The 26,560-nt window shown below is 39.9% G+C and overlaps 1 protein-coding gene across 1 annotated transcript in view; it reads left to right on the top strand.

Moving 5' to 3' along the window:
* LOC104405756 (kinesin-like protein KIF13B) overlaps positions 1 to 26,147 on the top strand; it is a gene marked incomplete at its 3' end in the record, with an annotated part of 56,264 nt that extends 30,117 nt beyond the window's left edge. The window contains exons 3-11 of the mRNA XM_010014564.1: positions 11,081 to 11,093; positions 13,096 to 13,156; positions 14,842 to 14,934; positions 15,587 to 15,767; positions 16,177 to 16,264; positions 17,888 to 18,022; positions 20,028 to 20,140; positions 20,575 to 20,686; positions 25,935 to 26,147. Of these exons, the coding sequence (XP_010012866.1) occupies positions 11,081 to 11,093; positions 13,096 to 13,156; positions 14,842 to 14,934; positions 15,587 to 15,767; positions 16,177 to 16,264; positions 17,888 to 18,022; positions 20,028 to 20,140; positions 20,575 to 20,686; positions 25,935 to 26,147 (1,009 nt within the window). The remainder of the gene's footprint in view (positions 1 to 11,080; positions 11,094 to 13,095; positions 13,157 to 14,841; positions 14,935 to 15,586; positions 15,768 to 16,176; positions 16,265 to 17,887; positions 18,023 to 20,027; positions 20,141 to 20,574; positions 20,687 to 25,934) is intronic.
* Between the last annotated feature and the right edge of the window lie 413 nt (positions 26,148 to 26,560).

Raw genomic sequence — 26,560 nt, 5'->3', positions numbered from 1 at the left:
AGAATGCTGGGCTTGAAATCTTCATGAAGAAAAAGTAGTATGTTGGTGTATGCCAAAATGCTTCAAATTTCTGTTGGCACTCAGCTTATGGGAAATGTCAAAGCGGATATTGGAATCATATTTAGGTTGGGAAAGACCCTTGAGATCAAGTCCAACCTTTAACATAGCACTGCCAAGCTCACCACTAAACCATGTCCCTAAGGACCACATCTACACATCTTTTGAATATCACCAGGGATGGTGAGAGGGATATTGACTTCTGCCTGCTTTCTTATCTTCATGTTTGCTAAAATGGGTTGGAGGAATATAGACAGTATTGAAAGAGGTGATTGGGGGAGGGAAGTTATGTAGTCTGTGTTCTTGAAAAGAGTGAAAGACAGTATGACAAGCTTTCCGTTTCTGAGAGACATCAAACACTAATTTTACTATAGCTGAATTTTTGAGACTTCTAATGTGTGCCAGGAGTTTTTTGAAGTGCTCTTTTTGAGATGCGAGTGTCTTGACAAGGTGCCGTGCTTGGATTCCTTCTTTACTCGAGTGGTTCAGATGCATTGTGCTGTTCTTTCACCTCGCAGGCTCCTTGGATGTCAATGGGAGGTTTGAGTTGAGAGTACATAGATATTGTGCAACAATCTCTGGCTTATCTCTGTGATCGTGAAACATGTGAGTGCTGAAGTAAGGAAATCCAGGCAGTTACTGAACCATGGAGGCAAACAAATAACTTCTATGCTGATGGCCCACCCTTCTTGCCTACAGCTCCTATCTTCTCCCTCCTTCCCATACACGATTAGGTCAACATTGTGATTTCCAGTGTCTCTGTGTGTAGTTTTAAGTACTGCTTGAGTCCCTAATTCAGAGTGGGATCCAAAACAGTCCATGAATAGACTTATCACATGAAAATAATGCTCTGCTTAGCAGCTGCCTAGTTCTGGAAGCACCAAAAATTACTCTGAAGTATGAAGTCTTGCACTGTGCATGTGCCCAGAGCTGTGATCTTCAACAGCTGAAGACCCAATGATGCTGAAATTGCACCACTATTCAGAAAGTAACTGGACACTATATCCAGTGAAATTCCCAACCACGTAAACGCACCATGCATATACAAAATGCACCATTAAGATTGATTTCTTTACAAAATGTCACCACAGCAATGTTCTCTTCTGAACTGCAGCACTTTCAAACACGTTACATACTTGCTTAGTGGCTGCTAGACTTGCTACAGAAGCCAGAGAACTGAGTCCCTCTGTCTCCTAGAACAGACATCACCCTTTCCAAAGAGAAGAGGATGTTATTCAAAGGGTAGTTTGATTTATTATTTAGACCAAGAGTTGTAGTCTTTGTGATTACCTAACATAAATTGCATGGACAGTCATGAGAGAAATGACTGTAAGTTCTCTGGGGATGTGGTTTGTACAGAAAGAAATGTATAGTAGTGGGTGTTATACTGTAGAGCTTTTTCATGGCCTAGGTAATTCAGTGGAAGGGAATTAGCAAGTATGCAGGGACATTTAAGCATCGGAGAGACACCTCTTCTACGCATTGTGTTTAGAGAGAGTTAGTGTGTATCTAAGAGAAATAGAAAACATTCCCAAAATTTTCTGAATGTTCTCAGTGAATCTTTTGTTTCCCTGAGTTGAAGAGTTCTTGCAGTAATTTGTGTAACTTGCAGTGATTGCCGGCTTTCCTAGGAGGGTGGAAAGCTTGGGGACTACTCTGGAGGTCTGGAGCCTCCATGGCTACAGATCCTCTCCTACTCCTGCAAATGGCTCTTGCTCTTGATCATGGACTGTTCTCTTTTTCTCTTCCTTGTTTGAAGCAGAGAGGTGCTGAAATATATTGGGATTTTTTTGTCAGAGGATACTGGATGGATGCACACATTTGTGTATAGGTAGGTATGTGTAAATATAACTGAGTCCTTCGGGGAAAAAAATCAACTCTTCCAAAAATGGTTCTGGATAATGTATTTGTGTTTTCAAGGAAGATAAATTCGAGAAGGTTTAAAGTAGAGGCAATAATGAGTTTGTGAATTGGATGATACATCTGGCTGGTCTACAAAAGGAGTTTTTAAAATACCCTTTCAGGGATTAAAAAAACTTGCTCTCATTCCTAGGTGCTCATAAAGGACTCCTCTCTCCCGCCACCCCTCTTTCTTACCTTCATTTTCTACTTCTAACTGCCAGTAGACTCCCCTTAGAAATGTCTCTGGATGTCAGCATGTTTTTCTTTGTGAAGTGAAGGAAGGTTGACAGTTCCCAAATCCTGTACAAGGGAAGTGAGCAGGGAAGGGCCTGGGGAGTTTGTTTGGTGCAGTTCCTATCTATGGAGGAGGTACTGGCACTGGTTTGGCTTGTTCCCAACTTCTACCCTTTTGCTGAGTCTGTAGGAAAAAACATCTTGCAACAAGGAATTGCAGTAAGCCTTGAGATCACCTTCAAGTGAGAAAAGTGAGACAAATCTTTCAAAAATATTGCTCTAGACTGCTTTAACTGCTGAAAACAGACAGGAAAGGTTGTTTTGAAAGATATTTCTTTTTCCCCAAGAAGCCATGTGACAGGTCCTCTGCCCTGGTAGCTCTGCCATAAATGCACACAGAGAAGCCAAAAGCACTTTTCTAGGCAGAAGGCTGTGGAAGCGGGCATGGCTACTTGACATTGGAAAGGCCTCACAAAGAAAAAAATCGATATTAAATTTATGGTAAAAATTCTCTTCATGTTTGAAATAATTTTCTAATTGTTTCGTGAATGTGCTTTTGGTTTATTTAATCTCAGAGCTGAGGAAAGTTGCTGATAAAGAATTGTTCATGGTTGTTGTCATGAGCTCTCCTGAATCCCACCTGCCACCCAAGAAAAAGGTAGGAAACCCCAGCATTTTCAAAATAGGCATTTTAAAACCTTATTATAAAGAAGCAGGAGTTAAGGAGCTATAAACACACTTTCGTTCTCTGCAGCCTATGTTAGTATTACACCAGTTGTACTGTGTGTTGTGTGGTGAGTTGTCAAGTTGCTCACAAAACCCCATGAAAAATAACAATGTTCAGAATGGTAGTTGTTCTGGAATTGGGGCTTCATAACACAATTTATGCATTAATTGCGGATTAATTATGTGTATTGACATGAAATAGAGCTGACAGTGAATCCTGTTTTCAGCTTTAAGTTATTTTTCATCCTAGTAGCTGGTGCAGTGCTGTGTTTTGGCTTTGGTGTTGGGATAATGCTGATAATACACTGGCATAAAACAACTTTTAGTTGTTGCTAAGTACCACTTACTCTGAATCCAGGACTTCTCAGCCTCTCATGCTCTGCTAGTGAGGAGGGGCACAGGAAGCTGGGAGGGAGCAGAGACAGGACACCTGACCCAAACCAGCCAAAGGGGTATTCATTCCATAGCACAGCATGTCATGCCCAGTGTATAAACTGGAGAGTATATAAGCTGGAGAGGGGCTTTTGACAGTGGCCTGTAGGAACAGGACAAGGGGGAATAGCTTTAAACTGACAGAGGGGAGATTTAGATGAGATCTTAGGAAGAATTTCTTCCCTGTGAGGGTGGTGAGACCCTGGCACAGGGTGCCCAGAGAAGCTGTGGCTGCCCCATCCCTGGCAGTGTTCAAGGCCAGCTTGGACACAGGGGCTTGGAGCAACCTGCTCTAGTGGAAGGTGTCCCTGTCTGTGGCAGGAGGGTTGGAACTAGATGGGCTTTAAGGTCTTAAACCAAACCATTCTGTGATTCTATGAAAGCAAGTCGTGCAGTAGTCCTAGAGGTAGAACAGTTTTTTTGCCATATTGCAGGGCCAGGACCATCATGTTTTCATGTGGAGATCTATTGCTCAAGTTAATAGGCTGCCAAATCATAAGAGGGCTTTTTTTCCTGCCTCCCATGGTTATAAAATGATAGCTACATGAGGCTCTATTAAAAAATTGTGAATAAATTCACAGTAGTAATTGAAAGTTTGGGTACTGGCTGTTCACCAAACATTCTCTAGAACACAACAGTATCCTGACATTTAAGTGTTTACAAACGAAAGGATAAAGTTGTAATCCCCTTGTCATAACACCAGCTTTATAGGATACATCATGCACCACTTGAATGTGGTCAGGTCTAAGTAGGTTATTATACAAACAATACTGAAAGTTTAGCTCCAAGTAGAAAACACCCCAAAACCACAAAGCTGCTGTTCAGCTGGAGTTCTTAGGGTTTGGTTGTGTTTTTCAATTCTTTTTTTGAGTGAGCTGGCAAAACTTAGTTTTGTCAGTAGAAACTAAGTTACCACCAACTATGCCTGGAATGCCTTGGAGCACTGGAGGAATTTTCCAAGTAACAGTGATTACTCTTGTTCCTTTTAGGCTTTGAACTGCGTATGTTCTTTCAGGTTTTCTTTGATGGATGTAGGGATTTTGTTTTAAAGAGACTGTTTCTGTTAGCAAAAAAACTTTTGCTGAAATAGGGCAGTGTGCTTTTCTCTCGAAGAGCTCAGTATTGCTATGGAGGTAAAATCAAGACTCCGTAACAATAGCATGAATTGGAGGATAACATGCAGAAACTAGAGTGTAGTGGGACTCAGCATTTTAATACTGCTTGGTCTACATGTGTTACATTAGTTATTTGGTTATGGGGAGTAGGTGATACGTGCTGCAGTTGTGTGTTTGTGCCAGAACCTGGCATAGTGACTGTACTGCTTTTATCTGCAATAAAATATTAATAGAATCTCAGATTCAAAGAAGGGTTGTGGTTGGAAGGGACCTCTGGAGGTTATTGGGCATTTGTCCTTTAGGTGCTATGCTAGAGTTTCTTTCCTTTGACTTAATACTGAGACCAGATCTGGGGCTGTGCATCCTGTTGTGTTGTGTACAGTGAGCAAGAGTGAAGGTACAGTTGTAACAGGGCACTTCTCTTCAAGATTTGCTTTAAAGTGTGGATCAGGCATCATGGCTCATATTATCATAGAGTGGTTTGGGTTGGAAGGAACCTTAAAAAAGATCACCTAGTTCCAATCCCACTGCCATGGGCAGGAACACCTTCCACTAGAGGAGGTTGCTCCAAGCCCCTGTGTCCAACCTGGCCTTGAACACTGCCAGGGATGGGGCAGCCACAGCTTCTCTGGGCAACCTGTGCCAGGGCCTCAGCACCCTCACGGGGAAGAGCTTCTTCCTAAGATCTCATCTCAATCTCTCCTCTGTCAGTTTAAAGCCATTCCCCCTTGTCCTATCACTACTTGCCCTTGTAAAAAGCCCCTTTCCAGATTTCTTGTAGGCCTCCTTTAGGTATTGAAGGGCCACAATCACGTGTTCCCAGAGCTTTCTTGTCTCCAGGCTGAACAAGCCCAGCTCTCACAGCCTGTCTCCATAGGCCCTTTAAACATCTTCATGGCCTCCTCTGGGCTCGTTTCAACAGCTCCATATCCCTCTTGTGCTGGGGAAACACAAAGCTGGATGCAGAACTCCAGGTGGTGTCTATTGTTGTGAGTGTTCTAACAGGGTCTGTGATTGTGGGGTATGAACAGTTTACCTGATCCTAGATTTAAGAAGTATCAGAAACAGTGGTTTGGATTGTACAAACTTTAAAAAGAATAAACTTGCCACATAGTGGAGTTGTTCCTGCAGCAGAAGGGTAAATTGCTATGACACATAATGCCAACTTTTTTAATGTGTGTGAATACAAATTGATTTAAGGCAAACTAACTCAGCCAGGAGCATGAATATGTGGCTTTGCAGAGCTGGGAGATACTGACCCATTTCTGCTGGTAAACCCCAATTAGTTTTTCCCCATCAGTATGTTTTTCTAGTTGCATTTTTAGTTGCTTTCTATTTCCTGAAAGCAGTTCTTGCTGGAGGGCATAAAATAGCACTTATTATATTGGAATTTGATATGCTTGTTTTTGCAGTGGTTATGGAAGATTGAAAGTGGAAAGCAATAAGAATTTCTGGAGATTTGCTGATTAACTCATAGTTATTGTTGGAATTGTTCCCTCTTACCCCCCTCCTTTGTTTTTAACCTGCAAATTCTTATTCTATTTCGCTATTCCAGAAGCAAATGGTAAAATGCTATGTTTCAATTCTGTAAATCCAGCATAGCCTTGTGCCACTGAGCAGTATCAGCCAAATTTATAGTTTGGATGTTGTCGTGGTCACTGTTTGTATAGGAAATGTTCTCTTCTTTAAAAAAAGAAAAAGAAAAACAGAAAAGAAAAAAATAGTCTGGCTTGTCAGATCCTGTCCTACTGCCTCTGTACTTCTTTTCCCTTTTGTTCTGGCATGCTGCCTCCCACCTTTCTCCTCCTGTTTGCCCCATCTGCCCATTTCTGATTCAGGCAAGAAGCAAGATGTGGTGTGACTGATTTAGAACATGTGCTGATTTGCCAGCTGGCTGCTATCTCTGAGCTGCTGGGTCAGCCAAACAGAATAGATAAGGTCTGAGCTGTCCTCGCCTCTTCCCATTAAAGTTTCACGTCATTTGCTGTGGCATTTTCCCCATGAGATATACAGAATCTCAAATATACTTAAGGTCACTTTACCTTCCCTCTCCTTTTGAACATGGAAATCCAGAGTAAAAATTAATTTGACATGTTATTAGAATAGTGCTAATAACTGTTGCTGAAGAGAGTAGTTTATTGTGCTTAAATATATAATTTCACTATTATAATTGTTAGCCACATATCAAGCTGTGTGGTGTGGTTGAGACGCTGGAGGAAAGAGATGCCACCCAGAGGGACCTGGACAGACGAGAGAGGTGGGCCTGTGCAAACCTCATGGAGTTCCACAAGGCCAAGTGCAAGGTCCTGCACCTTGGGGCAATCCCAGGCACAAATACAGGCTGGGCAGAGAATGTATTGGGTCCAGACCTGCAGAGAAGCACTTGAGGGGAGCTGCTTGATGAGAAGCTCAACATGAGCCTTCAGTGTGTGCTTGAGCCCAGAAACCAACCATGTCCTGGGCTGTATCACCAGCAGCATGACCAGCAGGTTGAAGAAGGGGATTCTCCCCCTCTACTCTGCTCTGGTGACACGCGCCCTCTGCAGTCCTGTGTCCAGCCCTGGGGCCCCAACTTAAGAAGGGTGTGGAGCTGTTGGAGGAAGCCCAGAGGAGGCCATGAAGATGCTTTGAGGGCTGGAGCACATCTCCTGTGGAGACCGACTGAGAAAGCTGGGGTTTAAGGTCTCGACATGTTATTAGAATAGTGCTAATAACTGTTGCTGAAGAGAGTAGTTTATTGTGCTTAAATATATAATTTCACTATTATAATTGTTAGCCACATATCAAGCTGTGTGGTGTGGTTGAGACGCTGGAGGAAAGAGATGCCACCCAGAGGGACCTGGACAGACGAGAGAGGTGGGCCTGTGCAAACCTCATGGAGTTCCACAAGGCCAAGTGCAAGGTCCTGCACCTTGGGGCAATCCCAGGCACAAATACAGGCTGGGCAGAGAATGTATTGGGTCCAGACCTGCAGAGAAGCACTTGAGGGGAGCTGCTTGATGAGAAGCTCAACATGAGCCTTCAGTGTGTGCTTGAGCCCAGAAACCAACCATGTCCTGGGCTGTATCACCAGCAGCATGACCAGCAGGTTGAAGAAGGGGATTCTCCCCCTCTACTCTGCTCTGGTGACACGCGCCCTCTGCAGTCCTGTGTCCAGCCCTGGGGCCCCAACTTAAGAAGGGTGTGGAGCTGTTGGAGGAAGCCCAGAGGAGGCCATGAAGATGCTTTGAGGGCTGGAGCACATCTCCTGTGGAGACCGACTGAGAAAGCTGGGGTTTAAGGTCTCTTCCAACTCAAACCATTCTGTAATCCAGTTGGTCATCATATTACTTTTCATAAAACAGAAGCAGTTGTGGTGTTGGACATAGAATCATATACTGATGGTCTCAGATGGGAGCTGTTCTGTTTCTATCCCGTGTTGAAACTGTGAAACCACTAGCATTTTCATAGTAAACCAAATGTGTCCTGATGAAGAAGCTTATACTGTGTAAGAGGTAGCTTAAAAAAATACTCAGGGCTGCATGTCTTCACTCTTGAGACAGCATATATATTCACTTGGCTTCAACAAACAAAATAGTAATAAATGGAGGCAGGTGGGTTTTTTTTAATTTTAGAAACCTTAGATACATTAGATTCCTTCCATTTGACAGTGAGTTGAAAAAAGGTAGAAAGGGAATTGGCAGAGGGAAATCCTGTCAGTCTTGGTTCAGGTGAAAATACATAGGTGAGTACATCTTAGTGACATTCTTCAGTACCTAAAAGATAAGTTTTCTCTTCCTATCCTGGATGTTTCTGCTGCATCTGAGATAGATGTAGATTGCTGTCTGCCAGCAGAGGAGCAAAAGCAAGTCCTGCCCTTACCTCTGAAATGGTCCCGTCCTTGAGGGTAACAGCTGGGTAAGCCACTGGCTGGTGCTTTGAGTCCTGCCTCAATGACTGTTCTGTGTGCTCCTTTTCACTCTCTACCTTGCAGATCCTGGTTTGGATGTGGGCTTTGGTGTGAGCAGTTTGCAGGTGACACAACTCTACATGATCTTTTCTGCTTTAGAACTTCTTCAGTTCTTTACTATTCATTACAATTACAAGTTCTCATTATTAGGATCCTCTGGATGTTTTTTGCTAATGCTAGTCTCAACCCTAGAAAATGTTCTTTGCATACATTGCTGTCGTCTGTGTTTTGTTGTAGGAGATACTTCCCTGCTCTGAAGGTGATGCTGTAGCTTGGTATTTACCTTTTCATTACCTCTGAGATGGACTGTAGCAACGCAGCATGCTTGGGCATGGAGCCTCTGAACACCCAGCACTTCTTATCTGTGCTTGTAGCTAAGCAGGCTGCTGTGGGTGCAGTAATTTCCGGTGGGATTTTAAATCAGGCTGAAAATCTTTTCATGGGTTTCTGGGCCCGGCTATCACAGCTGCAGCATTGATGGGTTCGTATGTGCTCAGCACAATGCTGCGTAACGCAGTGTGCACTGTTAATGCTTTCCTTAGGGAAAAATTTGTCTGATATATTGTCTTCTTGGCACAAAGTACAGAACAAACTACAGCTCTAGGTATGTATACTGTATGCTGGGTTTCTTAGATGTAGGGCTTCCTTTTGCTTGTGTTGGGATTAAGTGAGGCTGTGAGACATGGGTTTGTGTGTTTGTGCAGCTTTTTAGAAAATGATTAAATTACTTTAAGACCTTTAGTCTGAATTAAGCTTCATGATTTACAGAGCCTAGCATAATCCATCCTCTTAAAAATGTATATGTGATAGGACTTCTGAGGTTATGTCCATATTGCTGCTTTAATCCAAATAGTCAATAATACGTCCTATGTTGAGGCTGCATTGCCAGTTTATAATCCTGCCTTGTGACTGCACTGGGGAATATGAGTGCAACTTCTTGCTGAATTAAGAGCAGCATCACATCTCTGAGTGCTAAACTCAAACTCAGACTCCAGGCTTGCTATTCTCCTTATCTTACAACAAGTATGATCTTCCTGTAGGAGTAGGAATAAGCTTGCCTTGTAAGCAGGAGCTTACAAGTGAAGTCCTTCAGCATAGTGCTCCACTAGCATTCAGAGCACAGAAAGCCAACAAAATCCTCTTGCATCTGTCTTAGAATGATGACAGAATCACAGAATGGTTTGGGTTAGAAGGGACCTTAAAGATCATCTAGTTCCACCGCTCTGCCAGAGGCAGGGACACCTTGTACTAGATGAGGTTGCGCCAAGCCCCATCCAACCTGGCCTTGAACACTTCCAGGTATGGGGCAGCCACAGCTAAAGATCCAGAGGGGCTCTCCAGTGTCCTCTGTGTTGGCATCAAAGCCCTGGTGAACGAGATTCCCTCAGTATGCCTCCATATCTACGACCCACCCAGGAGCAATAGCTGAGAGTCTGCACCAAGCATGCTGCTGAGGACCTTGGAAGAGTTTCTATTCAAAGTTAGCCAGGTGGAGGGTGCATGTTGTTGCTGCTTACTTGAATGACCCTGCAACATGGCTGTCATGGGACAACCTTGGCTTAAGTAATCATACAGCACGGCTAGTTATGCTGACTGCTATCCAAAGTCACTGTTGTTCCTGTTATGTCAAACAGATATGCATATTAGATCCAAGCATGAGTAAAAAGAGATGATGGACTTGCTTAATAAATGATTCTTTTTGAGAGACAGTGCTGAGAAATGACTATTTTTAAACTTGCTTCTCAATCCATCTGAGCAGCAAGAACTCTGAGAGTAATCTTACATGGCTCCCATGTCTTTTTCCTGCTCTGTTCAAGAGAAATCAGTGATGCTTGTCAGAAGACTTCACTTGTTAATGATGTCATGAGCTTCCTAATCTCATTTGGAAGGTCCAGGACAAGGAGAATCTCTCTCCTTCGTTGTGCGTTTGCTGCATTCTTCCATCTTCTGTAAAGGGGAGGCCGCGTAACCTGCTGTCAGGGCAATGGTGCTGTGCTATTATTTTAAAGATCACTCCAGTATTTTGTACTTGCTGCTTAAAAGCAAGCAAATAAAAAACCTAAGCAAACGTTTAAATTATGCACATAACAGATTAAAGGCATTGCTAGTCTCTGCTCATGCTTTTAAAGGAAACAACTGTTTGCTCTGCAGTCCCACCAGCCATGAAAGAGCTGAGTTGGGCGAGTCCAAGGGTTGGACTCTGAAATTTCCTCTTGAATAACATTTCTGTAGTTCCTGTTCAAGTAGTTTTGGAAATGTTTATGTTGCCTGGGTACTTTGTTTTTAAGAGAGAATAACGCACACAAAGCTAGAGAGAGAAGTGTCACAAGAAGAAAAAAAATGGGAGAGAATGAGGAAGAGATGGTGGCACCATAAGGAAAATCAGTGTCTTTAGAGTTTAAAATTAGATTATTCAGAGCAGCATCTCAAATCTTACTCCTGAAAAGAGATGAACATTGATTTATAAAATAACTTGGGATCTGTAAGTGAGGGAAGATCTTAGGAGAGAAATTAACTTTTTAAATACAGCACTCCAGTGATGAGGCATTAATGATAGAGCAATTAAGCTAAAATCGCTGCAACTAACAGTTTGTTTTTCTTTTGTCTTTCTTCCCCCAACCCTGTATCAAATCCTTTCTGCTCCTGATGCTTTGGGGAACAGCAGGACCCAACCAAAGGTAAAGGCTTTTATTGCACATTAAGTCACTGTGTGAAAATTGTCGTATCACTTATTCAGCCTTGGGTTGTCCAAATATTAAAAGCATTTTGAAAAAACAGCTCTGTAGTTAATCAGCTGTTGAGAATGAAACTTAAAGCATCTCATTGCTGCAGAAGAGCACTGAACAGCCTGTGCCAAAAAATGAGTCACAGGAGCAAATGAGAACATACATACTCAGCATTACAGACTGTGAATGGAAGACTCCTTGTTGTTTGTGGGCTTTTAAAAGCATTTTCTGGTATCTGTGTTAAAGCAAACTCATTTTGCTGTTACAGCTTATGATCCCGTGACTTTGTATTTTATATGAAGACATCAATCTCTACCCTAGCATATCAGGATTCAGCTTTATTGATGTGGTCCTATAGCAAATATTTTATAGCAAATAGTTTTATTAAGGCCTGGGATGTTATAATAGCATGTTGAATTGTATAATGAATTCGAAGAACAAAACCCCCTTGATTTTAAACAAACAAGCTATTGTTTCCTCAGTCAGAGGATGTAAAGTAACCACTTTTATCTCTTCATACAGGGATGTTAACATAGTATAGGGGGAAAAAAAAAACCAAAACACAAAATGAAAATTTCAAGGATTTTGCTATATTAAGCATTTTCATAAATGTAGGTAGTAAGTTGGGATGTGTTGGTAGTATGGATTTTCAACTCCTGCATAATTTTTCTAACTATTTTAGTTTAAATACTTGAGCAAGATTTGCTTTACCACTACTTTAGAATGAGGGTTCAGAAGGTGAATGTGCAATGCTGAAGTGGAAAGAGCAGCCTTCAGGAAGCTTTAGAAGAAATAAACAGCCAAAGAGCAGCACATTACACTTCCCTTTTTCTGTATCCTACAGAATGAATTTTGCCCATGTGGCTATAGGTCAGACATTACCCTGATTTTTGGTTTTTTTTCTTGCAAATACATACCTAGGGGACTTATTTTTGCAAACATCTGCTCCAAAATACATGCTGTCTTATTGGAGGTCAGCTTTCATGATGAAAGTTGCCCATGCATTTTGAATGGATTTACCACAAAATTGAAACCTCTCTATTTAAAAAGTTTAGTTTTATCACAAGAGTAGCAGCATTATAATTTGCTCTATATTATTCTTTATAAGTGTTACTTATGAAGATGACTGCTTCTGTTTGTTAGCAGTATAGAAAGACCTACTCGTCTTCTACATAGTGAGGTTTCTACCCTAAGGTGTGTTTTTAATTTATGCAGATGAGAGACGTGGGAAGATGGTAGGCAGGAACAGCCAGGGGACATCTGTCAGTTTGCAAAATAGAAAGTCTTGTGAAAAATGAATTGCAAGGATGGGTTTAAAGGAATATAAGGAGAGCTCCTGGCTTTCCACTTAGAAAACTTTTGGAGAGCATGGAAAAGGATTTGCACAGTAGAGAGGCAGAAATAAAAGCAAGGAACAGGCTGGCATATGGGGTAATCATAGAATCACAGAGTAGTTTGGCTTGGAAGCAACCTTAGAGCTCATCCAGTTCCAACTACACTGCCACAGGCAGGGACACCTTCCACTAGACCAGGTTGCTCCAAGCCCTGTCCAAGCTGGTCTTGAACACTGCCAGGGTTGGGGCAGCCACAGCTTCTCTGGGCACCCTGTGCCAGGACCTCACCACCCTCACAGGGAAGAACTTCTTCCTAAGATCTCATCTCAATCTCCCCTTTGTCAGTTTAAATCCATTTCCCTTGTCCTATCCCTACAGGCCCTTGTAAAAAACCCCTCTCCAGCTTTCTTGTTGGCCCCTTTAGGCATTGGAAGGGTAAGAAGACGCAGTATTTGTTTAGGCTTCAAACTCATAGAAGATAAAGAATTCTATGGTAATGTATATTATGTTCAGAATGCCCTGAGGAGCATGATGTTAGCCAACATAATACAATGCTGTCAAAATTTGGATAACGTGTTTGATTTGGCAACAGTTTTTATAAGGTGTCCTTTTTCCTGCAGGTGTTTGCTTATGATCACTGCTTTTGGTCTATGGATGAATCTGTCAAAGAAAAATATGCAGGTAATATTTACTGTAGCTTTGTGCTTGTCGTCTCCAAGTGTGAACAGTCTTATGACAGTACAGTATTTGCTCCTGGGCACAGACCATATGGCATGAAGTGCTTCCCCCTGTATGACTGCTTGTCAAAATTAAAAGGAAAATCTTCAGTCATTCCTGTTTCTCTTCCCTAAAGATGATGATAGGAAAAGGCATTGCTACCTGTTTTCAGTGTAGGAAATTCACAAATCCGTCACAGTAATGAGTTACTCATATTTGCATCTTTATTTAAAATACTGTTTCAAGTCCATAATTTTAAAAGCATCAAATCCTTTTCAGGATTTGAGGAACATTTCTGTATGTGATTTCATGTTTCACAGTGCTGGTGGGAGGTTGGAATCATATTAGAACTTAATAATAGTGTATTAAAAAAAGCCTAATTTAATATAGGGCTATGTGAGTTCATAAGGTCTGGTGAGAATGTGTAATGTATTTAATTCAAAGTTTTCTAAGTATTACTATGGCACATTTTGGCAAATAGTTATGGTAAAATATGAAATATATTTGGAATTACCAGTTTTGTGATCTGTTCCTTTCATACGTATCTTTTAAAATTTGGATTTAGTTAAGCTTGTTTACGTTTATTTAAAGAAAATATCACAATAAAAATAATATGCATATGCTTCTAGATTTTAGTTTCTTTAACAAATAACTAATGAATAGTAATTTAGCAAGGAAATGAGAATAACTTGCACTTTCAGCTGTACAAATTACATAGGAAGATAAGATTCTTGTTTCTCAAACTAATGGAGGCACTTGTATCACTTACATTATGATCTCTTAGACACTGGAAGTGTTTGGTCCAAAACCATTCTGCTTATGTGCTCCGTTAGCCAGGCACAGCTATTAGTAGTTTTGCTGGGGAATTTTGCATGCATAAAATTCTGAGTGGACTTGAATGTAAAGATACAGACTTCAATGAATGAGAGAAAGGAAAAGCTTTCAGGACCATTAATGTATTTGAGAGGACTTTTCAGTCCATAAAGGTTTGCTATGTCTTGTTCAGACTTCAGTTCCTCTGTTTGTAAAAGAAATTCTGAAAATAGAGGTTTTGCTTAAACAAGTAATACCCAAATATATGGAGCATTTCTTCCCCTCCTTGGAAAAGGAGCCAAAAAGCTGTTGATACAGATTTGGTTCAATTACGAAAGAAGTGATATACCTTATATTTTGCTAACATATACTTTGTACTATGTCACCTCCCACATAGTTGTGATTCCTTCCCTGCAAAAATCACCTTTATTATTTAATATCTTATAAGTATACAGTAAAATTACCAAGTTCTTCAAATGTATAGGCTAAGTATATTTTGAGATGCTGTCATTTACCACTGGAATAAATTCTGCTGTTGGTAGTTGATTTTTTGTTGGCAAAGCCTTTGAGTATGAACATTGATAGGATGTTGTTTTAACCACATACAGGTATATGTGTGATAATTCTAGCTTCTGATTTTTGCAGTAGCATAAATCTGGAGCACATCTGCTGGCTGATGGTCTTGCTCATGTAGAGGGAGCAAGTACTCAATGTGATTTAGGCCGCAACAGCAGAAAATCATTAATTGCTTTTACATAATCATTGAAGAATCTAAATCAAGATAAAAACCCTCTCTTGCTTTATAACAACTTTAGCTTATGGGTTTTGTTTCTTAGGCCAAGATGTTGTTTTCAAGTGCCTTGGGGAGAATATTCTTCAGAATGCCTTTGAAGGCTATAACGCTTGCATCTTTGCCTATGGGCAAACTGGTAAGTCCCTTCTGGACGTAAGGGAGAAATAATGTTGATGCAAAAGGTGTTATGTTCTGACTGGAGACTCTTTTCACCGCTGTTGTGACATTGTTTCAGGAGAAATGCCTTGTGATGTAGATAAGAATTGTTTGTCTCTTTTGTAACGTTATCTATGAGGTCGTCAGGGTGAGAAATAGGATTTTCTCCCTTGCTGCTGACTACCCTTATTTCTCACACCTTAGATTATAATCTTCGGAATGACTGCAGTCGTCTTTGAGTTCAGTGCATCACTCGTATATTCTGCTTCTTCAGTTAGAATAATTTTTAATCATCATTTTAAATGGAACGTGCAAAAATGAGTATGCTTGCACAACTGATTTTTCTTATTGTGGCACATCTGTGGGTTTTAGTGGGTTGTCATCTACAGTGAGACTGTATCTACCTGAAGAAGTCTTCTCTATCAGTTTAAACTAAGTTTCTTGTTTTACTTTTCCTTTTAATTAAATAGTCTTAGCAAAATAGTGGTTTGGTTACTTTAAAGTAGAAAACTGTACAAATATCTTTCACTGAAATGCAAAATTATTTTTTTTACCTTTTCTATTTCCTTTCCATGCTCTGCACAGCAAGAAACCTTGTTGCATATGCACTAATCATAGATTCACTCACACAGGATCTGGAAAATCATACACAATGATGGGTACTGCTGACCAACCTGGATTAATCCCTAGACTTTGTAGTGGACTCTTTGAAAGAGCACAGAAAGAGGAAAATGAAGAGCAGAGTTTCAAAGTAGAAGTATCCTACATGGAGATCTACAATGAGAAAGTCAGAGATCTTCTTGACCCAAAAGGGTGAGTAATTTGTGTTTCAGGAGCACTGTACTACACTGTCATACACTCTTCCTTTCCATAACCAGTTTGCCTTAATGGATTCCACCTAAGGCATTCGCGTAGCATGGCTTTTGCTTCTTCCTGATCTCAGTATCCTTTCATTTTAAATCAAAATAAAGTAGTAAGACTGAAAGCTTGGAGTAAACTCACCCTTATGCTAGCTTTTACAAAGTGACAAAACGTCAGTGTCGGCATTTTACATGTAGACGTAAGTCTTTTTTGTTTGCGCTCTCATCCTTGTTCTGTGCTTTATTACAGTATTTGTAAAACCATAATGTTTGAGATCTGTCAGAAAGAAACAGACTTTTTATAAATGTTGTCTTAAGTCAGTCATGTGCTTATAAATACCTTTTTTTTTTTTTTCAACCAGAAGCCGTCAGTCATTAAAAGTTAGAGAACACAGTGTTTATGGTCCTTACGTAGATGGTCTATCCAAGCTAGCTGTTGCTAGTTACAAGGTAAGGATCAATTTTATGGAAGGCTTGTGTTGACATCCTAAACACTATTGTCCCTTAAGTAGAGTAAAACTACTAAGCTATTTCTAATTGCTGTGGTAGTAACATAGATTTTAGAACAAGAGAGCTGTAGGATTGTTGTATTGTGATCACCAGGGAGAAAAGTGTTAAGAGCAGAAACTCATCTTCATCTGGTACTAGTCAGTAATTCTGGAAATAATTCAACTATTTAATGAAACAGCTTTCATCCCAAACTTAAGATGAGTGTACACTGTGTCCATGAGAAAGCATTCTGTGATTAATTACAGAACCAGGATTTAGCAGAGACAGGCTTTCAGTACCACATTTTGTCACTGGCTGTCATGCTATTGCCTGGTAATTTCACTTACTGGTAGCACACAGACATACTAGAATTATAAACTGATGGTTGATTACAAGGAGAATTCTTGAGAATATTGCACAAAACTTGCTTGCTGGATAGTAGATGTTTATATATGTATTCACAAAATGCTCTAATTTGTAAGAAACATAAATGTACTGTGGAAGAAATTAATAAATATGGGATGGAACTCTGTCATCTTAAGCAAAACATGAAAATGGTGCACCCCTTCCTATTGCAGTTTCTCTAGATATTAATTGACCTCTCCTTGGTGGTTTCTGTCACGCCAAGACACATTGTGTGCTTTTCCTTTACATGTCACCCAGCAGCTTTGTGTAATGCAGCGTACGGAGTCATACTGGTCTGATCGTTTTTTGTGGGGTTTTTTTTTACCAACTTCCAGCTAGAGATGCATAAACATAAAAGGCCAGGACTCTAGAATTTTAACCATTTTGCAGGATTGCTGTAAAACCCTGAAGGAGGGGTTCAGTTTATTTCTCAAGTATCACAACTTAATATGTCAGAGGAGTTTATAAGCTCTTATACGTAGGAGGAATATAACGGCCCATTCAGTGTGGTTTTGTTTAATAAAACTTTCATTGAATCATGAATCACAGACTGATTTGGGTTGGAAGTGACCTTAAAGACCATCTAGTTCCAACCTTCTGCCATGGGCAGGGACACCTTCCAAAAGACCAGGTTGCTCCAAGCCCCATCGAACCTGGCCTTGAACACTGCCAAGGACAGAGTAGCCACAGCTTCTCTGGGCAACCTGTGCCAGGGCCTCAGCACCCTCACAAGGAAGAACTTCTTCCTCAGATCTCATCTAAATCCCCCCTCTGTCAGTTTAAAGTCATTTCCCCTTGTCTTTGAGCCTTCTGTCAGTAATACAAATTTTAGGAACATGTGTTCTACAACACGTGTTTGAGTGTTCAAACATGAATTGCTGTTGCCTTACTTTTTTTCTTGCTTTCAATTAAGGTGCATTATTTTTGTTGATAATTTAATATCTAGGTAGAGGTAACTAATAAATATGCATGTTGCAGCATTGAATCATTTCTAGTCTTTAAAGGGGAGATCACAATATTTTTTTCCTGGTTTTGTTGTTTTTTTTTATTTTATGAATAAACAGCAGGAAGCTTGGTGGGAAAATCCTTGATATATTTTACCAAAATGAGATTGTTTCAGTAGATAATTGAAAAGAGTGTTCATGCAGATATGCTTATGGCTGTGAAAATTGTATCTAGGACATCGAGTCCTTGATGTCCGAGGGCAACAAATCTCGAACAGTGGCTGCAACCAACATGAATGAGGAGAGCAGTCGGTCCCACGCAGTCTTCAAGATCATTCTTACCCACACCCTCTATGATGTACAGTCAGGGGTGAGTAAAACAAGTTGCGAAATCCAGATGTTAAGCTTGGATAGGTGTCTCTTGCTTTAGTATCTTTCATAAGCTCATAGAAAGGTTGGTTGGAAGGGACCTCAGGAGGCCATTTGCTATAGCCTCCTGCCCTTGTGCATTGCTAGCGCTGAATCAGGTTAGCTCTGGCTTGGGCTGGCTAAGTCTTAGTAGTGCTCATGTGCTTGTTTCCCAGTATAGGGAAATCAATTTGAATAGGTTTGGAAGTGAAATGTGGGGTTTTTTTAAAAGGAAAGCAAAAGTGCAGGCCCCAGGTTGCAGCAGACCTGCTGGAGGGTGCAGGAAACATCTCCTCTTCCTAGAATCTAAACTAAGAAACACTTTTTGAGCAACAGTGTGTAGTGCACAGACTTGGGGAATAACTAAAGATAAAATGTGTAGATGAAAAATAGAAGAACACCTGAGTATACATCTGGTAATCTTCTTCAAGGGGTTATTTTATGCAAATATGTATAAATGACCAACTTCTATAAACAAGAACACTTAGTAATTTAAAAAATTTTGCATTGTATGGCATTAATATTTTTATGTATATATTAAATATCTAAAAGACATTTAAATGTGAAATTATTTTTCTTTACATTTCCTTATATTTAAATATTCCTTGGAAGGGTGTGTGAAATATACTTATGTGTTAATATTATTTAATCCGTCACAGAAAATGGTGATAAACTAAAATTGAAATAGGTCTCCCATGCCAAAACTCTTTAAGTTGTTGATATTCTGTGCTTGGGCAATTCTTTAATATCTTTAATGATTTGGAGAATTTTGAGTGTTCATGGAGCAACTCTGAGGCGTGTATGTGCCTAACTATTGAATGCAATGTAAAGCATAATGAGCATTTGGGTTTTTTTCCCCCTCATTTCTCAGCCTCCACCAATCTTCTTACTCAAAACAGTTTTCCTTGTTCTTTATTTGGAATTTTTTTTGCCTTTACACTTCAAATCAGCAGTCATACTGTGCTTGCTTGTTGTGGTTTGTCATTCTGGCTTTGCTGTGGCTGTACTGTGAGCTTATCATGCATATTTTTTGTGTGGTCATGGTCAGCCTGAATGCAAGGTGGTAGTTCTGATTGTCTGCATCTTCCAGTGACCACTGTGTGAGTTTGTGGAACAGATTACTGTTTTCCCATCTGCTGGTTCTTTCAGTCCTGGAAATGACATGTTTCAGTATGGCCTGAAGATTACACTGTATGTTGAGAAGCTTAGAGTAACATTTTTGAAAGCCTATTATTCTAATTATCCTTTTCATTTACAGGAATGTAGCAGTTTGTGTTACCAAAATGCTAAAGTTGTCAATGCTGCAGGAGAGCATGATGTGAACAAACTGTTCTCAAAGGCAGTTTGCTTTTCAACTTCATATTGGCATATGAAATTCATGGAGTGTTTCAGAATGTTGTTTTGTGTCAAATGAGATTAAAGTATTTGTAACAAAATCTGTTACAGGTTTAAATACTCACATAGCTTGGATTGCTTTCTAGGAGGACATTAAGGATATAGGAGACCTTGCAGTTGTAATAAATTCTGTAAATTATAACATGCTTCTTGTTGGGTTTATTCTTTGTCTCTAAAAACCAGAAGCAACCTGGTATAAAATCTGAGGTTTTTAGAAGACTGTTTTCAAGATGGGATTGTAAACCCCGTATCTTTCTTTGTGACTGCTTGGCCTGTACTACCTCTGCATTTTTCTTGGTTTAAATTTTACTAATGTGCGCTGTGTAACTCTCCTCTGGAGGTTTCTGAGATCTCTTGAAGATACTACTGTATCTGACTTCACATACTTCTTTCTGAAGCAGCAACTAGTGAGTTAACACAGGGATACTATTCAAGTTCAATGACTTTCAGAGGTGTTGGAACAGCTGCAGAGCATCTACACCAAGAAGTGAAGCTTGATTCTTCTTAGAAAATACATCCAGCTGTGTAACTCAAGTGAACTAAAAGTAGCTGTTCTCTGGTTTCTTCTGCAGACTTCAGGTGAGAAGGTGGGTAAGCTGAGTCTGGTGGACTTGGCTGGTAGTGAAAGGGCAACTAAGACTGGTGCTGCAGGAGACAGATTGAAAGAAGGAAGCAACATTAACAAGTAAGACTCTGATTAATTATTTAATTTTTTTTTACCTTTTTCATCAGTGCAATCATGACTGCTAAATACAGCATGCTTGTGAAATAGGATAAAGTCAGTATAAGCTCTTGTAGCTGGTTTTCTTCTTCCCTTCTCTTTACTTCTTGTTCTGACATACCAGAGTCTTAAGCAGAGATCTCATTCAGACATCTGTTTAAAATGATTGGCATTTTTCCCTCTGTACTTGTGTTCCTATAACTACCACGTAATTGCATTTTGAAGACATGATGATTAAGGCTGAAAACAGGGAGTAGAGCTTTTGTGAGAAAAGAATGATAAAAACTGTATTAAGAACCTTCTTGGAGCTCATTTTTGGAGAGAAAGTCACTGTCTAAATATGCATTTGGCTTATGAATATTTACACTGGTTAATGGCTGCTTGTGTTATGTGTGCAGATCCCTCACAACCCTTGGGCTGGTTATTTCTGCCCTGGCAGATCAGGCTGCTGGCAAGAACAAGAACAAATTTGTTCCTTATCGTGATTCTGTGCTCACTTGGTTACTTAAAGTAAGTACTCTGATCTTGGTTTTTAAAAGAGAAATAGAAGTGAGAAGAAGGGGAGAAGAGTCCCATTCAGTGAAATAAAATGCTGTTCTGCCTCATTTTCTGGTTTTGATGTTAGCCAATTTGATGTCTTTGGAAAATTAGCTGGATGTAAGCCATTAGTATGTCTACAAATTAAATATGTTCCCTGTCTTCTCCTGACCTGTAGTGGTCTAAAGATAAAGGAAATAATATATATATATATATATGTATATATTTTCTGCATCATTTTACATACAGCTTCACGCACAACCTTGAGGCTAATTGCCACATGCAGATGAATTTTACATGCTGGCAAGGTTAGCTTTGAAGATCTTGATTAAGACCATTACCTTTTCCTAATTGTCTAATACATTTGTTAATATACTCTACTTTTGTCAGCAGAGTATGATTGAAGAGTGTTATCCCAATTACAGTCTGAGGAACAGGTCAGAAGACTTAATACATCATATTCATGTGAAATGAACAGTTAAATCATTTTCAATACTGTGTAGGAGTCTATTTGGTATTATTTTGGGGAAAATGAGTATATGATGATGGCACTTGGACATCTGTAAAGTCTAAATGAAAAAACACATTGTTAAGTGTGAGGTTTATGTATGTCAAATTAAAAGACAAACTTTTGAGTTTGTTGTTCTTCCCACTTCCTAGATACAATGGCAGTAAAGCATGGTAGCCTGATGACAAAAAATCTTGGGAGTACAAGTTAGATTTTAGGAATAGTTATCGTAAGGATTTCTCCCGTGTTCTGAATAAATGGGAAGCACAAATGTAGCCACTTGTTTTTATGAAAAGTTTGCCTGCTAGTGAAGATGGCCTGTCTGTCTTTTCCTTATCCTACTTGATACAGCTTGAGTGGTCTTGTTTGACCTGGATTTTGAAGGATTAGTGAATTAGGTGTCATATGTAGGTGACTTCAGTTTCTTTACTGTAAGCTGTCATTTTCCTAAAATTTTTCTCTTTCTTCCTTTGATTGTCAGGATGTTTCATAACCGTGTCTTATAGAAATACTAACCTACCAGGTTTCCTTTTTTCCCTTGTGCTCTGTTTTATTGTTATCAAGGAGCAGCTAAGATATTTGTCAGCAGAAAGGTATAATCTGGAAAGAAGCTGATTTTTGGTACCACCAGCCTTTTTTTTTTTTGTTTTTTTTTGTGGGGTTTTTGTGGGTTTTTTTGTGGGTTTTTTTTTTTTTTTTTTTTTTTTTTTCCCTCAGTGGGTTCTCTGGCTAGATTTGGTTGCCTTGAATGCTCTGCTTTGCCTCCTCACCCGTTCTTAGTAGTGTTTTTAGATGTTTCAATTGGACATCCCTGTGATTTAGCTGCACATGTGGAAAAAAAAGATTTAGTTGCAGGTTATACAGTAGTATGGAGATTAAAAAAGTTGTTTTTCTTAAGGAGATTTGAAAACAAAGTGGACTTCAGTGCTTAAATAAAATAAATATCTACTTGTGTAATCCCTTGATACCACACGTGTTCGTTTTTCTAAATGCTGTCGTTCAATGAACATTTTAGCATGACTACTGTGAAGTGATTTATCTCTTCTCCCCGTGTAAACATCACAGATACTCGTCATCAAGTAGTACAGTCATGAGGGCTACATAGAAATCAGAATGGCATAACAGAAAGTGTCTGTATTTTTCTGCAGTAAAATAAACCCTCACATCACAGCGTTCCTTGTGATAAGACGTTTTTAGTGTTTAAATATATTTTTGCCTCTATATAGTCACACTGAGTTTTTACTGTAATTAAACAAGTGCTTTTTGGCTCTATGCAAAGATGGGAACAAAACCAGCATGCAGCTTGCTTCAGTTTGCTCCATCAGCATGTGCCTAGGTTCTTGATGTGGCTGTAACAGTCTGAGCAAGCAGAGCGGAAACTTCCCTAACGAATTTCTAGCCTTGTTGTTAGAATTAGTTATGCTGCTCTATTTCTAAACAAATCCAGCAAGCAAACTGAAATTCCTGTTTAGCACCTGTCTGAAGCATTGTAGTCACGATGACGATGGCCGTACTCAGCACTTGCTTTAGCTCATAAATAGAAGTCCACTTTTGTTCTGCCTTCTTTCAAGCAAACCTTCTTTGTGTCTTTAACATCCAGCTATGTTAAGTGCAAACAAAAGGTTTTGGGCTTTTGAATTTTTTACAAACAAGCTCATTGAAGAGAAGCTTTATTTTGAAAGGGGAAAATTTAAACATTTTTTTAATTAAAGATCAAAGGAGGGATTTATTCGTTTAAAGAGGCCTGGTTGTAGAAGCCATGAGATAGCTTTCAACTTTTAATTGTGATGCTGAAGTGGAGTAAATGTGTTCTGACACTAGAAGTATCTGTCATATATAGGGTCACTCCACAAATCTGAGAAACAAACAGTGTTCAGGAGACCCCAAGATTTAACACTTTTTGTTTAATTTTGTTGAGGATCTTTAGATGGAAGTACCACGTGAAAAATATTATTGCAGAAGAAAGCTTGAAGAATGGCATCAGCTTATGTGTAGGAAGCAAAATAGCTTGTCAGTGCTTTAGTTTCTTAGTTTTATCAAATTGGCACAAACATCTTGTTTTCCCATTATATGCAGAAGCCCTGCGCTTTTACTGATGGCTGCTATTAAAAACTTAATTTCTGATGTCTACTTTTTGTTTTCACAGTAAACTTGGTGCTAGAGAAGTCTGGGCTAGTTTAATCTTAGAAATAATTAAACTTATTTATTTCCACTCTGTGTGTCTCTCCATCTCATGCAAGCCCAGCCCTGCCAGGGTAATTTGCAGATGCTGCCTGCTAATAAGAGGCTGGCTTGCTATTTGTCTACCTTTCTTGCTTAACATAAAAGAAACCAGTGAAATCAGCACAACAGTTTTATACATAAACCTTTATTGGACAGCCTGACATTGGATTCAAACAGCTACAGTCCAACAGGAACTTTGCCCAACTTATAATGGGTGTATTGTGAATTATGGTGTATCACTGTAACAGTGTTCTCAGCTGCCTGTACAGCAGAGTTGCAATTCAAATAATGAATTAATCCTATTTTGGAGCTAATTAGTGCAGTGAAGGAGGTTCCCAAAGAGCAAACTGTTAAGGTTTGATTTGGAAGCGGAGTACCTGGCCAGCTCCCTGATAAACTTCATCTTTTTATGCAGAGTAGGAACTGCAGTTGCAGAGCGTCATTCCTAATTTGTGAAAACCGTTGATGGATTGAAGAAAAGTGCTGGCTTCTCTAGAGCCAGAAATCCCACTGAATGAGTCATGTGCTCTTGTTAGTCTTTTTAAAGGTTTCAGTAGATGCTTTGGAAAACCATTTCTGTGTTACAAAGTGAATTCTATCAAGCCATGTATTTGTTGGAGTAAATATTGGCTGCTCCTCAGATGAGAAAAAAAAAAAACCACACTGGTATCATAGAATCATAGAATGATTGGGGTTGGAAGGGATTGTAAATCTCATCCAGTTCCAGCCCCCTGCCACAGGCAGGGACACCTTCCACTAGACCAGGTTGCTCCAAGCCCCTGTGTCCAATCTGGCCTTGAACACTGCCAGGGATGGGGCAGCCACAGCTTCTTTGGGCACCCTGTGCCAGCACCTCACCACCCTCACAGGGAAGAACTTCTTCCTAAAATCTCATCTCAGTCTCCCCTCTTGTCAGTTTAAAGCCATTCCCGCTTGTCCTGTCCCCACAGGCCCTTGTCAAAAGCCTCTCTCCAGCTTTTTTGTCAGCCCCTTTACGCACTGGAAGCTGCTCTAAGGTCTCCCTGGAGCTTCTCTTCCCCAGGCTGAACAAGCCCAGCTCTCTCAGCCTGTCTCTGTAGGAGACGCGCTCCAGCCCTCGGAGCACCTTTGTGGCCTCGTCTGGGCTTAGCTATTCAATCAGTAAGAGACTTTTCTTTACAGTTGACTTCTCAATAAATACTCTTACCTGCAAGTTCTCTCCAGCTGCTGGTGCACCTCACTGTGCTGAACACTGTACATATGAAATTATGTTTTCTATCCAATGAGTTAGCTGCCCTTTTGCATAACCAGAGACAGCAGTGCTGCCAATGCAGTAGCAAAGCAATGCTACTTTGTGTGGTCAATGCTTGTCTGAGCACTAAAGCGGCCAGGCTGCTGTCAAGCTATTTTAGACATCATGCAGCAAAAGAGAGTGTTAAAGAAATTCTTAAAGGGGTGTTTTAATGATTGCCAGGGAATGCTACATGTGTGCTTTGTAATTGAAATGGATAGACAAGCAGCTAATGTAGTCAGATTGTTCTAATGGCAATGCCTGACCTAGATTTCATGGGTTATTGAAGATGAAAGTTAATAGCAGGGTTTATCTCTGAAAGGGATATTGGGTAAAAAACAAACACACCCCTTCCACCTTCACCCCCCCCCAAAAAAAAACCAACCCAAAACCAAATAAACCAACCAATCAGAAGAATGATTTGCTGCAGAAGTTAAAGCAGAGTATTTTATCTTTTAGACTAGCCAAAATTGTAAACCAAAGTTTCACAATCCATAAAATATTGAATGCTTCCTTCCCTCCTGCCCCCACTCCCCCGGCACACTGCCTTGCAGGAATGTGGTTTCACGCCCTTCTTCTCTGTCAACCAAATTCCAAAAGGGTAATTTCTTACATAACTCTATTTGGATTGTGAGCTGTGTAAGCAGGGGTGGAGGGGAAGGGCCCCATACTGAAGTGTTTAGAAGAATAAAATTAGCTATAATGTTTGAGGAGATCTTTAAGTAATTTAAATTAGTACCTACTGGAAACATCTTGTTTCCAGTCTTCAAAATAGGGTATTCTGAATTCATCGCAATCTTTCCTAAGCACCTTCAGTACTATCTATCTGAGAAGTTTAATGCTGAAGTGCTTATATTTCTGGTTTATAAACCTAGGCAGAGAAAACAGAATTAAAACTTTGAAGCCCTTATAAGGCCCCATAAAGCCAAAAAAGTGACTGTTTTCATTCCTGATTAAACTAAAACTGATTCTAAAAGACAAGAATGAAATTTCCTATATGTGCATTAAAAAAAGTAAAAATAAAAGGAGATTGAAAATAACAACTTTCCACGATTTACACAACCTAAAATACTAATTTTTAACCAAGGAACTCTGACAGAAATGTTCCTGCTATTAGCTGCCCCATCTCCTCCCAATCCTAGGCTATTACTCACTGCCATTTACCATGTAAAATGAAAGAGACCTTCTGTTTTAATTTTATAACCTATAAAACTTTCCAGGATAGCCTTGGTGGCAACAGCAAGACTGCTATGGTAGCAACAGTAAGCCCAGCAGCAGACAACTATGACGAGACCCTTTCAACACTGAGGTACGCAGACCGGGCCAAGAACATTGTTAATCATGCTGTGGTGAATGAAGACCCCAACGCTCGCATTATTCGGGAGCTTCGTGAGGAAGTGGAGAAGCTACGAGAACAGCTCACAAAAGCAGAGGTACAAATTATAGTCTTGACTAGTCAGTAAGACCTGTAAACCCCATTGTCAAGACTTTCTTACCTGACTTGAATAAGGAAAGCCACAAAGAATGACTACATGGTGTCTGTGAGGAATCTCCCTTTCTAGTACTTCTTTACATTTTTCTGTACATCAGTCTCGAAACTCAGGTGATAATATGAGATACCAAGTTCTGTCTGAACACATTATTGAGCAGTCTTCTTTTTATTGTGAGGTACAGATCAAAAGCAAGAGGTCATAGAGGCAGGAATAGGGGTTAAGTCTTAAGGTTGTGTAGTTTATAGGCAGAGCTTAGCCAGTATATTTTAAGAATTCAGTGTGGCTACATCCTGCGAGATGTGAATTCAGTTAAACAATGCTTGCTTACTTATAGAATCATAGAATAGTTAGGG

The sequence above is a fragment of the Nestor notabilis genome, unplaced genomic scaffold (genome assembly GCF_000696875.1).
Source record: "Nestor notabilis isolate BGI_N333 unplaced genomic scaffold, ASM69687v1 scaffold1245, whole genome shotgun sequence".
NCBI lineage: Eukaryota > Metazoa > Chordata > Aves > Psittaciformes > Psittacidae > Nestor > Nestor notabilis.
This window is presented reverse-complemented; position numbering and strand designations above follow the sequence as displayed.